At 39.2% G+C, this 15,192-nt stretch overlaps 1 protein-coding gene across 2 annotated transcripts in view; it reads right to left on the reverse strand.

The window, feature by feature from the left end:
- Positions 1-15,192, reverse strand: part of BZW2 (basic leucine zipper and W2 domains 2) — a 56,523-nt gene that overhangs the window by 19,405 nt on the left and 21,926 nt on the right. For both annotated transcript variants that reach the window (XM_055803481.1, XM_055803480.1), the window contains 4 exons: positions 10,824-11,000; positions 9,572-9,675; positions 6,598-6,663; positions 173-308 (listed from right to left, as the gene is read on the reverse strand). In XM_055803481.1, coding sequence (XP_055659456.1) covers positions 173-308; positions 6,598-6,663; positions 9,572-9,675; positions 10,824-11,000 — 483 coding nt within the window. The remainder of the gene's footprint in view (positions 1-172; positions 309-6,597; positions 6,664-9,571; positions 9,676-10,823; positions 11,001-15,192) is intronic.

Here is a 15,192-nt window from a genome sequence, read left to right on the forward strand (position 1 = left end):
CCACCCTCTTACTAGATTTCATAAAGTTAGCCATTGCTGTCTGTATATGCTTCTGCATTAAAATACTGATTTCTGTTGTACAGTTACAAGCTTCCAATGTATAAAATATGTTGCAATAAAATACATCCCCTATTAAAGCTGATATAAGAAAAAAGACCATATAGAAAATTACCTTCTTTGACTATACTGTCGGTGAAGAGGCTTGTTAAAATTGTAGCAGGAAGAGTCCCGTTGGCTAACAGGATGCCAGAAAGCATTGCCAGCTTTGTCTGTTCTGTCTCAGTAAAGGCTTTAAGAAACAGCAGAAGCTGTGGGTCAGACAAGGGGAAAAAAAAAAAAAAAAAAAAAAAAAGAGTTGAGCCATAGGCAATGAAAACAAGTCAAGACTAATGTTAGCACAGTTAAGTTCTTCTTTCTCAAGAAGTCCCACTATAATTAATAGCAAACATGTCAAAATCTGTCCTGAAACATGGCAATACTATTTCACCGATTCTTGTAATTTCACTTTTTGTAAGAATGTAAGCATGTGGAATACAGCCTTACTCAGGGAGACAATCCAAATATACATATATATGGGTAAAACCAGAAATGCTTGGTAAAGGCTCGAGACCCACAAATTACAGGATGGCAGACTTACTGATTTCAACAGGCTGACAGGAGCCTGCCCATTCACATATTCAGACTTTGGACTAAGCCCCGCACAGTTGTAGTGTATTTTCTAGCTTACAAAAACTATTACTTATACAAACAAAAGAAGGATGAGAAAGTTTCCTGTTTTCCTTTTGGGGAAGAGAACACAACACAATCACAACAGATTTTCTATTGGCTAAAATAAGAGATTACATGTAAAGTTCAGGCATTCTTGATAAAGCTGACAAAAGACAGACAGGAACAAAACCTGCTTTAAAACCTCACCATTCCCACTACTAATTACAAGAGGAAAGAGATAGGTTGAAGAAGGATTACAAATCTTAACACCTTAAATGCTAGAAGATCTGAACCATGTATTTAACTTAAAAGTCCAAAAATGGCAATTAAGTCTATTTTAAATATCTTAATATCATATGTCAAAATTAATTACTTGAAAGCGCATTGATGAAGTACATTAGACCTCTTTTCCTTTACACCAGGAAAAAAGTTGTGCAAAACGAGATTTTGTCACTAGCATTACTGTTAACACATTAGCAATCACAATATGGGTGATGGGAAAAAGGAGGCTAGACAGCAAAGGGCAGCTTCATTCGTTGCAAAAAGCTGCTGACTCCATCAGAAGCTCACTTCCAAATTTACTGCCACCACACACACACACAAAAAAAAAAGACTGCAGACATCCATTTCTGGAGTTAAAATGGAACTCTCATTTCCTTGTTCAGCTACCAGCACTTTATTCACTACCTTCTGCTGTCATGATACCCTTTTTCCTTCTCCAAATGGGCAACAGATGCAATCAAAGCAGAACAGCTCATTCTGATGGAAAATTCCCACCCAGTTTCCAAATTAAGGGTATTTCTTAATTACCAAATTCTACCCATACAAAGGGACAGCATATCACACACTCCAGTGCTTGTTTGTTACCACAGAGCGTCAGAGCTCTTCTCCAAGATACCTAAGCAACCTATAATTAACTGCAAACCTTTCTGAATGTAGTGATACTTTAAAAACCTGGATAAATAATGAAGTTAGTTATTAAAACTCACGTCTTGTTTTATGAATAGCTCTGCTCTGTATCAGCGAACAGAACTAAAAAAACCTCATTCATTCGGTGGTACTTACATCATAACATCAGCTTTAAAATTACAGCTTACACAGGCCTGAATGATTCAGCCACAGACAAATCCTTTGGGTTTTTTTAGCAGGCTTCAGCCAAATGACTGCAACACGCAGTTTTAGCTTAAAAGAAGAATTATGAAACTATAAAATCTCAAGGTGTAGTTTTATTTCAACAAACTGTGACCCACAACCAAAAAATGTATGAAAATTTGGGATGCAGATGAATGGAATTATTATTTCTAAATATATGGAGGAGAGAGAAGCGGTGTGCTGAATTTCCAAATGCAGCAATTAACTGGTCCATATAATGGCGCAGGAAAAGGAACTCCAGGGCCACATTTAATAAGACTTTTTTACAGAATTTCAATATAAGCCTAGTGTAAAATGGAGGCCTGGGGATTTAAAGCTTTCTTTATACAAACTTTATCAATAATACTCTACCAAAATGAGATCTGCCCAACAAGAAAAAAAATGCTGGAATTAGACCTTTTGTTCTTTACTGTAACTACTAAGACTGAGCATGTTAACAAAGAGGAAACAGCTTTAGATTTCTGTATAGCCTACTTAACTCTTCTTCCTTCTGCTCCCATGCAAGCAAAAGATGACTATTCTGATTAGAAAGTGGTCACACTCATTACTTTAACACGACAGACCAGGTTTTGACATACTTCTGAGCTATAACCTCCACTGGATTTTGTCAGTAAGGACTAGATCACGAACAGTTTCACCCATTCTTTTCAGATTTGAGTCATAAAAGCAAAACCGGCAGGAAATTCAGCTGCAAAGCCAGAATTATGCAGTCCAAGGTAGAAAAGGATTCTAAGAGAAGGACATCCAAATATTTATCAACTCTGGTTTTGAGAAATCTGTATTTGTTCAAATATTTTGTAAGGCCTGAAATCACCTACCTATGAAGTCCACAGACTCATCCTCTTCCCCTTCTTTTGAAACATGTATCTTGCAAGTCTCTTAGCATAAATCTGAATTATAGGGTTCTTGAACTGTACCCCATTGCAGTATGTTCTGAGCAGCAATCTCATCTCCCACACATCTCTCACTATTTAAACCACTGTTGGTGCTACTAGCATAATTTTTGCTTTACTAATATTTTTTAAAAGCAGCTCAAATAAATGTACATGTCATTTTCTGCTGTTCAAGGATATTATTCTATACTTTCAAGCAATTGTGAAACAGTCTGATTTAGAGGGAGACTGGGTGATAGGATGAATAAAACCTCTAATGAACCTACTTAAAAACCATCAAAAAGAACAAAACATTCAGTTCAAAGCTGTTGTTTCAGATTTTTATCGCTGTTTACTTTAAGAGCTTTACTTTTACCATCATGATTACATACCTCAGCAGGGAAGTCACAGAATGTCCAAGTCACTTCAGAATAGTACCAAATCACCCACAGAAAGTTCTCCAAGCTGATGCTTCCCTGCTGTTAGCAAAGCACTGGCTTTGCTGCTTTTGTTACAGATACAGACTGATTCCAGACATAAAATGCACAGTTCTGGCTCAACATTTTGTACTTCTCTCATAGCTTTAAGAACTCCCACCTATTTAAGTGGGAGTTCAGAATGCCTAATAAGCACAAGACCAGACCTAATGTGCTGTTTCATGCTATTTCTGCCTTTAAAGAAAAAGCCTTCTGGGCACAAAAGATATGCACAAGACATACATGCAATGTTAAAAAGCATACAAGAAAAACAAGTGCTTCTGCTCTCCTCTTGTGATCTGGAAACCTTGATAGTGAAAATTAAGGAATTTTATCCACACAGGAGTGTGGTGTCTTCTTATATCTTCATTATCTGAACTGATCTGTTGGTTTAGCATCTGATAGTTTGTCACATTTGTAGACAGCACTGAATTGTCAGCAATGGAGAAGGCAGCTAACAACAGATACCTGCTGACCCATTCTTGCCTTTCATTTAGCTGACTTGAAGCATCTCTATTTACTCCCCATTTAATCTCAGAATGTTAGTCTCCTCTTATGAAACGTCCCAAGTTGATTTAGGGTTCTTTCATTAGGAAAACAGGACCACAAAGGACCTCGTAACACCTCCCAGTACGTACGACAGCCTCATATGATTTAATAGTATTTACCGCTGTTAAGACCAAAAATGTACTTACCTGTACTTTATCCCAATTTTGATAATAAAAACACCTATACGGAATGCTACTTAAACATGCAAACATACTATATAAACAGCTAATATTGCATTCTTCATCCACTGACCTGAACAGAAATACATACGTAAGAAAGATGAACACAAATTTGGAACTGAGAATTTTACTGAAATTATTGCAAAATGCTGTCATAGGTCTATGCCAGTATACTGGGCAGCGCTCATATGAACTTAAAACTGCCTATGTCAAAAAACAGCAGGTCAACAATGCACTTAATCATCTTTGTCTTCTGTTGAAACTGCTTGCACAAAAGAATTTAGACATAAAACTTCAGAGGTATGATTTGCTTATGTCACTAGAAGAAAGAACAACTGGCAATTTTTGGGGTACAGAGTTAAGAAATGAAACAACCGAAAGCCAGAAGCAGACAAAAAAGGGAAAGGTGCTGGGAAATAATAATGTCCTAATGGCAGAATTTTGAACTGGAAGACAAAAAGCAAATACTTGTACAAATACTGCCATTTAAAACAATCTCTCTTGAAAGAGAAGTCCCACTGACACCATCTGCTTTTTTACAGTAAAACTGCTGGTATTGCCTTTGGTTTTTTCAGCATGACTTCTTCTGTGAGGAGAGCGAATTTTCCCCCAAGTGCTCTAGCTGCCTAATGAATCTGCCAGAAAAATCACTTCCATTGCTGGGACAACCCATGAAACAACATCAAGGAGTCACTTTTGCTTTTCTAACCACCAACTGCAGTAGTCCTTGAACTACTAAATCTTACAGAAACACCTAGAAACACTGATTTATCTATCTTCTGACCCTCTATGAGCACCTACTCTTATAGAAGTTATTGAACACAGGGGTTAAAGCATTAAATAGTTAAAAACCCAGCAGCTTCATCAGCAAGATGACAGTCACTTGGTGGGTTCACACAAGCAGGGGGAGGCAGAAGGTAAGCAAAAGGCATCTATGAACAGTCCTCAAGGGTTTTAAGGCAATGACAGAGCAGGTGCAATACACAGGCCCAAAGACCTTCACAACCACCTTTCTAGTTTCTAATTCTTTGATAAACTGCAATAACCAAGGAAGAGGGCACACCTGGCACCCACACTGAAAGGCCAGGTCCCCAGGAGCCACACAGAGATTTGCACCAGCACTAAGGGTGATGAAGGAAGGGCAGATAGAAAAAAATTCTCCTCAGCCTGGGACCACGATGCAGACCTAATCCCATGATCTGTCATGTAAGATGTAATGTGACACTGAAAAGTATACAAAAAGCACGTACATAAAATAGAGACCTGCAGTCTGCAAGGTGAACAAACCCACTCTGACTCCCCACTTCCATGACTAGGATGCTTCCCATGGCTTTAAATTAGTAGCATGGCTCCAGTCACTCTGCACCTCAAATAATTTCCTTCTCTCAAGCTAGCATATGGCTAAACTTTACATCAGGGGCACTTGTTCTTCAGCTGAAGAGTCAAATTATTATATATTAACCAGTTTCATCTTGTCATTAAGTGTGCAAAGTGAATTCTTAGGAACTTAAGAGGGTTCAAAGCCAAGCAAGTTACAGAAGAGAGAGGAGGCGGCTTGAATTGACATGGTATTTGCTTAATATGCTGAACACTCTGAAACTTGAATGTTATGAGTCAGCGCTTCTCATGTCAGTGATTATAGTAATTAACAGCAAGAACATTAGATTTTCGTGGGGACAGAGGTAAATTTAGGTCTTTAGAATGATGTATTGAGCAACCAGCATCAGCTGATAGGCATGCTGGCCACAAGTGCAAAAAAATTTTCCTATAAGCAAGAATGTATAAATCTGAGCCAAATTTATTCAGCCACAAGAGGTGGTGGTAAGGCATCACTTCCACACTTACCCTCACTTGACTTCTGCAGCAATCTTTCTAACGTTTAAATAATATGGAAATGCTTTCAACAGACATAGTATTTTACTCACAGGACAGGTTTTACCATTATCAGCATGCCTGTTAACTTACAGCACAGCCCACTGTTTATTATTCAGACCATTAGAAAAAGATACATTTGTTACTAGGAACTCAAAACAGACAAAACAAATCTGTATTTTGTTTTTCAAAAATTTCCACCCAGGTTTCTCCTGCCTCCTTAAAATCCAGTATCACAAACCAAGACAATATCCACAAATATCCACTACAGTCTTAACAGGCAAATCCTGAGAACTCAGCCAGCGGTGATGACTTTCCCCTGCACATATCTATGACCTTGAATACAAAAACTTGTGGTTAGGATTCATTCCACAGTGCAGCAGTAGTTTAATACTCGTACATCAGGTGCCATTCTGCACAGTTGATTTGCACCTCTTCTATGGGAAAATCACAGAGAGCTGTTCTGTTAGGACAGTAACACCACCTCTTGTTAAGAGCTACACCCCAAAACATATCGAAGATCTGCACAAAAAAGCCTGGGATAAGAAGATGGGTATGGTCAAAGCAACCAAAGGAAACATTAATTCAGAATTACTCTACTTCAAGTGCTGTCAGCAGTATTCCCACAGAGCTAAATTTGCACACTAAAGCTACCATCTGTAGATTCCATCCTCTTTTCCAGTAGAGCTAAATAAAGCATGTAACAGTGCCACACTTGTATATATACAATTATATTAGACATAGGGTAAGAAATATTAACACTAAAGAGGAGACTGCCAGCAACATTACCTTTTTGATTTCATCTTCAAATGCTTTCTCCAGGTATTTGTATCTCCTGATAAGTTTATTGAAGACCTAAAGATAAACATAGATAAACTTAAAAAACTGTAACAATCACAGCCATCCCTCTCTACAAAAAAACAAGACTGCCACTACTGAATCCATAAAGAATATCTTTTGACTAATCCATGATAAGACAGTTTTTTCTTTTTGTTGTCTCCACAGAAGGAACGAAAAAGTAGGAAGCACTACTGGCTTCTCACACTCTAATATTCCACAGTTCTTTGACATTGTTTCCAGGAATTAAGCAGCCAGCGGAGTATATCTGCAATTATGTGTTGCATTGTCTATCTCATGGCAGACCACGAAACATCCCTCTCTATTAGTTTGTTCACGAGTGGAAAAATACAAGTTTTGCAATTCTTGCTTCACAGAGGAATTTATGAATCAGAATTTACTGCAGTTCAAGAACGGTCTTTTTCGTATTTCTCAAAATTTCATCCATACACTACTTTTCACCCTATCCATAGATCAAAAGCAAGGGAAAGGAGAAGGAGAGGGAGGTTAAATCTGCACCCTTCCCCTGGTAATGCAGGGCTCTGCTCTCTGGGGAAGTTGTCAGGTGTAAGCCAATGGAGTGAGGCAGTCAGGCACTGCTGGGCATCTTCAATAGATGCAGGATCTTTGTCGAACAAGTGAAAAAATCAAGTTGTGGCCATGCTGAGAGGCAGAGATATACAGAATTCTAATAAAGTGTAAGACGAAAATGTAAGCTATCATCTTGTTCACATCTCCAAACATAGTTTTGTGTATTTTCAGAAGCCCTTGTAAATGACAATTTACACTTCATAAGCAAATAAACTGCTAATATAGCAACACGAGCTTTAGTATTTTTTCTTGAAAACTTTTCAGTCTTTGACTGAAACCACAAAAAAAAGCCACACTACTAGTTCATTTGTGAGGCAGAGTAAGAAATTACCTGGAAGATAAGGAAGCTCCAAACACTGTTTTAGTCTAACACCACTTTTTTATAATACAGTAAGAGCTCTATTTCCCATCACGCGTGAAAAAAAAAACAAACTGGTGAGGTATATAAAACGATACATCTCTTCAGACATTAACTACAAAATGTTGACTGATTTTTGTGTCTTTTGGTTTGAAATGCAGTGAATACACTGAAAATTTCACTTCAGATCCGTAAGTCCTCCCCTTTCCATTTTCTAACATGCGACCTTTTACTTTAAAAAAATTCTCCTTGAGGGACTGGTACTGCCAATTTTTGTTACCAAACATTTACCAAAAATACTAAAATTCAAGACGACAGAAACAATGCTTTTACCAATAACAGATTTTCCTGAGGTAAATACCCTGTTTGTAAGAGATGATAAAGCTGATAATATTGACTCCCTTTCCAGAAATAAGTGTATCTTGTGTATTTCACTTTTTCAGACTATCAAAGATGTGTTTTTTAAAGGACCTTTCTGCCATTTAGCAAATATTTGTTACTGATGCAGATGCTGAACTCTGCATCCTTTAAAATCAACCACGAACCTTTTCAGCAACTTACCACCCTCAACTCCTTAAGCAGGGACAGTGGCTTTTATGCTTTCATTCACTGTCTCCAGCATCCTGATAATAACTAGTTATTTTTAAAGATAAATACATTACTTAATTAACAATAGACTTTTGATATATGGGAGTTTAAACGGTGTTGCATTTTTATGCAGTCCTACTTGTATCCAGAATTGCATGGTGGATTCCAACTTTCAATAAGCTTTCAATAGAATTCTTACTGTATTTTCTCACATAATAATCACAATCCGTTAGAGTGTCACACAATGTTAGCTTCTCTTCAACAATGTTTTAGGCTTTGTTGCGTTTTTATTTCACACAGGCCTATTTGTGCAAGCCTTATTCCTGCAAGAAGAAATTATATATCACGTATGTAAGAGAAATGAAAGCTCTTGGAATATATGCCCAACTCCTAACTTGAGCTACTCTTACACAACTGAAGCTCGGAGGCATGAGCTTTATATTTTTTTGTCATTCATATACTTCATAGAACCATTTAGACTAGGAAAGACCTTTAAGATCAAGTCCAACCATTACCCTAGTGCTCCCGAGTCCACCACTAAACCGTGTTCCCCCACATCTACATGCTTTTTAAACACCTCCAGGGATGGTGACTCAACCACTTCCCTGGGCAAGCTGTCCCAATGTGTGACAACCCTTTTGGTTAAATTTTTTTCCATCTAAATATCCAATCTAAACCTCCCTGGTACAACATGAAGCTGTCTCCTCTTGTCCTATCGCTTGTTACCTGGGAGAAGAGACCAACACCCACCTCGCTACAACCTCCCTTCAGGCAGTTGTAGAGAGCGATAAGGTCTCCCCTGACCCTCCTTTTCTCCAAGCTAAACAACCCCAGTTCCCTCAGCAAGACTTGTTCTCCAGACCCTTCACCAGCCTCGTTGCCCTTCTCTAGACAGGCTCCAGCACCTCAGTGTCTTTCTTGTAGTGAGGGGCCCACAACTGAACCCAGTATTTGATGTTCAGCCTCACCAGTGCCGAGTACAGGGGGATGATCACTTCCCTAGTCCTGCTGGCCACACTATTTCTGATACAAGCTATATTTTTGACACAATTCATGTGTTTCTAGAAGTACGCTCATACAAATCTTTCAGGCTGCATACAGAAATGGTCAACAAAAATAATCAGGATGGTGTCTAAAAATATACTGAACCAACAGCAGACTGAAATAAGACTCCTTTCTTTAAAAGAAAGCATTGCCAGCTGTGATCAGATTATCTTAGACATCCTATTTTCTTACCTAAAATTTATAAATTAGGGCAGATTACTGGTTAACTGGATTTTCAATTGCCCTCTAACTAACCTGTTGCAGCCTAGACAGCCTGCAGATGTTCCACTGTAATCCCCTTTGATACATAAATGGAAAACAGTAATGAACCACGCCTTTACTGACCTGAGCATAATTTCGGATGGCATCATGGTCTTCATCTGCAAAAAATACACAGTGATTGGTCATCTTGGTCTTGTCATTGTCATCAATGCGTGTGCCTCCAGGAGCTAAAAGAAAGAAAGAAAGAGTCAAGAAACAATGTCTTACTTTAGAGACTGTTATACAATTACAAGTTTCAATACATCTAGGAAGTCTTATGTTATCACTGTGGTAAAAGGCAAGGGTAAGAGAAAGAAGCGAAGAGGGGTGAACAGAGGGGGCAACTGAGCTTTGCAAGGCTGTGGTGGCACCTGGCAGAAGGGACAGATGGCTGACATGCTGCACCTTGACCTCACAGGACTGAGAGATTCAGTTCACACTAAGTAATCTCAGCTGGTTTTGAGAGCACTAAGTGTGATCAAGTAAGTATGGGTTGGAGAGTAACTTCTGCGCATATTTTAACTACTGCTTTAAACTCCACAATAATGTAAATCCTTTCCAAAGAGAAAAGCATCAGCACTCTGTTACTGATTTGAGGACTTGGAACATCCTCCTAGCCCCTCTAATGCTTACCAGGCCCACATAAACATTCAGAACACTGCTGCAAAGTCTTCTCCGGGCTTATTTTGTTGAGGGCTTTTTTCCTGGGTATTTCCACTGGGTTTTGTTTCCTGCATTACCTCGTCTTACAAAAACATCTTTTCTTCTTGCATACTGAAGAGCAGGAAGCAGGAATCAAACCAGTATGGCCACGAAAAAGTGCCAACTTACCCAAAATACAGAGGAAGGTGAAAGGCATGTTTTTGCCCAAGCTGCCACTAATACTTGGGAGAAATGCCCCATGAACATCCACAAAGCATTCATCTTTCACTTCTCCTCTTCGCTAGCCTTTGTTGCAACGTCCACAAAGCAAGCTTTGCAATAGCTAATAACTGCAGTGTTGTACACAACATTTTAATGCTAATCATTTCCTCTGTTTCCCCTGCTAGGTTTTTGCATTTTTTTGCTGTGCTTTTATACGCTGTTTCAGCACAGACTGAAGACTTCTCAGAGCAGTATCCTTTTGTGATATTTGCAGAATTCCTCACACAATCAAGTCCCTAGGTATTACTGCACTACAAACAACAAACAATGCTATGAGACAAGATGCAATAAACATCTATGTAAGTGCAACTGTAATAGTTTATAATTTCCAGTTTGTAAAAGACGACAGAATCAATCTTAAAAGAAGCAAGGCTGATCATCAAAATTCTGTATCAGGTACACTGCAGGTTACCTAGCATGCTGCCAGCTACCAAAATATCAAAGAGTGTGTCAGCATAGCGGCGATAATCAAGTCGTGAGCCTGTTGCATCCAGAAACTTGGCTATAGCTTCCAGGTCACTCCCAGCTTCATTGAGGCCTTGGACAATCGTATCCCTGAAGACTGTGGGTTCAAATTTCTCCTTTTCATCTAGAACAGAGATAACAGAGAAGGAAAAGGAGAGAAAGAGTCACTTTTCAAACTTTCTGTTAAAAGCCTGTATCTACCAACAACTGAAATGACCATGGCACCTAAACATGTTCTCCCCATGCTGGTCAACACACCAAAAGCTTCCTTCTTTGACTTTTATTGCCTCTGGAAATTTTGCAGTGTTTACCCTCGCTTCCTTCTTCTCATCCCCTCAACACCAAAACACACACAAACATACAGGAACAAGTAAATAAAGAGGAGGAAAAGCAACTATTGAAATTGGCTTCAAATTTCATAATCTTACTTCTCTAATTGAGGATATCGAATGTGCGTATCATTACGCATTGCTAAATCTCATAGCGGAGTAAAGGGAAGGTCAGTAATGTGTGCGTAATCTCACTGTAGGAATACGCTGTTTTTCATTTCTCAGTATTTTTCTCTAAATAACTGTGGTCCCATACCTAAAATGTTTTCAAAAGAGACAAGTCTTCAGGAAAAGATGAGATCAAGGTATTAATAAAAACAGGTTTTGTGTAAACATTTAGGATCAGGCAACATAGTATAACCCAAGAATTTATCTTTCATATTCACAGACTTAAGAGTACTAGGGAACACAGAAATGCAGTGCTCACACTGCATTTGCTACAGCTGTCCCTGGTTGAACTCGATTAAGGTACAGTCTGACCTGCAGAAGACATCCCTATGTCAAGGCCATTAGTCACAACATATATAACTGCAACCTCCAGATAAAGCCAGGTAGATTTACCCATACCTCCTGCTGCTTTTCCTTGCAGCCTGTGAACAGCTTACCGCAGACACTTGAAGTTTCCTAACAAAACAAATTCCAGCCTTTATACAAAGGCACACACGAAATGCTTGTTGCCATCAAAATAACTCTGAACTCCAGAAATAAACCCGGGAGCTGTTCTATGGCACTCAAAAAGAAAGTTTGTTTGCTCCTGGGGTGCACTCATTCTACCATCTTCAGTGCATCACTTGCACATTCTCCCCCTCTTCTAATGCATCCCCTTCCCCCACAACAAACCTGTCTGGGAGGCGCAAAGCAGTCCCTTCCATTCAGCATCCCAGGCCACTGGGAAGCTCCAGAGACCAGTTAACCAGTCCTTCCAAGGAGCTGGGCAGCACCCAGCCAACAGCAGCTGCAGGGCTGTCTGTCAAGTGCTCAGAAGTGCTGGTAAAATGAGCATCCCCTTATTTTCCAGAAATCCCCTGCTATGCCTAGCTTTTAGTGGCTTGTCAACTCCATTACCCATCTCCACACGGCTTGCTGCCTCATCCCCCAAATCTATCCTCCTCAGACCACGGTTGAGGATTACTCAACTCCACGGATACCCACGTATATGCTCACAAAACCACCTGCTCCCAACTCCAGCTCATCCTGAAGTGAGGCATACAACCATAGTGTCAACCTAGATTCTCCCCTATCAAGCTCTTGTCAACCAATAAACTACCAGTATGCCCCTTCTCTGGACTGCAAGTGACTTCTTCCCAGGTTTTTACTTCACCCCAGACCCTGGAGATATTCAGGCTCTCAGCTTTGTTACCCCAGCTTTCAGCTGTGATGAAAATCTGGAGTCTGCAACTGAGTAACCATCTTCCACATCTGCAGGGCATGCCCATGATGGACAACCCATAGAGGGTCAAGTGGAGAAACTGAAGAACGTGCCTTTGCTCTGGAGAAATGCCTACAAAGAGGCATACTACTGGAATCCCATCTGAGCTATCAGATCGGTTACCAAATACTCCGTTTCAGCTCTCGGAATTCCAACTTGAAGCATTAAAACGACCCGAAACAACCAACCCACAAACAAACAAGCCTTTTACTGAAGTGTAAAGTACTTTGGTACGTGTACTTCAGGCAGTTTTATTTGCCCACAAGAAACCCCACTCCACCCATAAGCAAGTATCTGAATATAATTATTCTCTTTCTGTTTACCAAATAAGTATGTATTATTTGGAGGTTAAAAAATAATGTCTGATGACTCATAAACCAGTAAGAAGACAGAGTTCTGTCTTAATAGAGGAGTTAACCCCCTCCCCCCATATTACTTTTTCAAATTTATTTATTTTGTCTAAAAATTTAAGATGTTCATGTCTAAACTGAAAGGTATTATATGCCTGGCATTATGGGTACACATTGCTCAGTACAAACACAAACATTATGATTAGTATTTCTTAGCTATTTTAAAGAGATTCTTCTCCTGTCCCAGAAGTTGTCCTCTCATCTAGAGTACCCTATCATTTTCTTGTCTATCACAATCTAAAAATCTACACAGGAAGAGGAGGTAAACTCATTGCATGAAAAATTATTTATAATTTTATTGAAACATTTTCCTACCAAGCTAATGTATTGAAGAGGAATATGCTGATGTAGTACAACAGGGTGAGTAAGAAGCCATCATCAAGAAGTGGTGACAGTATGTTGAGCTGTCAAGTACACAATTACTGAACAAGCACAGTTTCAATCATGGGCTAGCAGAGGCAGGTGTAGCTTGCAGATGTGATGCATACAATACCCAATGTAACAGTGCTATACACAGCTTTTCATTTTCATCATGTTCCTTATTTCCTTTCTTTTACTTCTTAGAAATCACAAAGTCCATTTAAACCTCTCTCCTTAAGAATTAATCTTAACTCCTCAGCAGAAGGCCCACAACTGTATTTCTCTGGGAGAAAAATGAGATGCCCTGTTTGGTCCTTCTTCTGACTTCACGTTAATGTAAAGGTGTTAAAATTGACTTTTTATTGGATAATTTTCTTCCTGAAAATAATATGCATAATTTTGCTTAGCTTTCTTTTATGCTGACATTTACCTTTTTGCACCATCTTTTTAGCCAATATTAACTCTATGTTACCTATACTACAGGAACAAACTTGGGTGTCGGGTATTGCTTGTCAGCTTGCTTTAAACGCTATTTGTTCCTGTTAATGCTTTGGGAAGCTTTTTGTCCTACAGGTATTTGCCAACTGTCCGGATACATAAACTTTCCTTACTACCTACTGGCATTTTTACTATTCCTATTCCTTCCTCTTCCATTTCAGAACACGCAAAGACATCAATTTGCATGCGTGCAGTCAACACAATCCACAGCCCATGTATCTGCACTACAAGCACAAATACTAGCCAGAAGCCAACTACTGCTGACCCTCAAGAAAAAAAAGCAGTATTCAACAGGTATGGAGATTATACTAAGAACTAACCAAGCTATTTTCTTTACCCAGATTGCTAAAAATTTGATATGGACCTGTGACATGCTTCCTTCCCTCAGAAGGTTCTTCCATTTACGGCATGGAAGATTTTTTTCCTTCAAATCTTTTAACATGATTTTAATGCCTGCCACTACGTATGCTGGAGGCAAGGTTTATACCTTTTATTAGGTTATCTAATAGACCTGGAAGAAGTAGGATTTACAATCTCCTCCTTCATAGTCCTCTCTCTTACTTTAGACACTAAACATGCTTTCAAACTTCAAAGAAAAGAAATGTATCATCTTCCTTTTTTGCTCTATGAAAATCTCAGAAATTGTTCATATTCGGAGATCAGTTGCAGCTAGCTGACCAGTGATAATAGTTCATATGGACAATTATTTTTATTAGATGCCTGATGGCCATGTCACACTTCCACTGTCTCCTCAGATGGCAGTGCTCCTGGCAGCTCCAGAAGCAGAAAAAGAGTATGATGGGACACAAATCAACTGGTAAGAACAAGGAGTCATCTCTCAGCCAGCTCACTTTCCCCAGCATTTGCTCATTTCGGACCCTGCTACCTGCCTGCCTGCTACACACAACAGCATAGTCTCCGATAACTGAAAATGCCATGGTGAAACCGCAGCCGCTGTACTCTGTCCTGTCTGGGTGAAATCCCAAGACTCCCTGATACACTGAAAGTCAGCACAAAAAAACCTAATAGCATCTTCGAGTCTAAGTCCAGGATATAACAGTCTGTGACACTGCTATGATTATGATACAAAAAGTATATACAAAGAGAAGGCAACAGACATGCTAAGAAGCCATTTCTCTACCTCAAGCCCTCCTCCTCCAGAAAGAAAACAGGTATCTACAATTTTCTAAGCAGGCCCCCACCATAACTGAAGAAGAGATTTTATGCTTTAAGCACATAAAGAAGTGTTTGCGTGTTAAAAATTTTACATTAAAGCCATTTAATATCCCA

Source organism: Falco peregrinus, chromosome 5 (assembly GCF_023634155.1).
Source record: "Falco peregrinus isolate bFalPer1 chromosome 5, bFalPer1.pri, whole genome shotgun sequence".
Classification (NCBI taxonomy): Eukaryota; Metazoa; Chordata; class Aves; order Falconiformes; family Falconidae; genus Falco; species Falco peregrinus.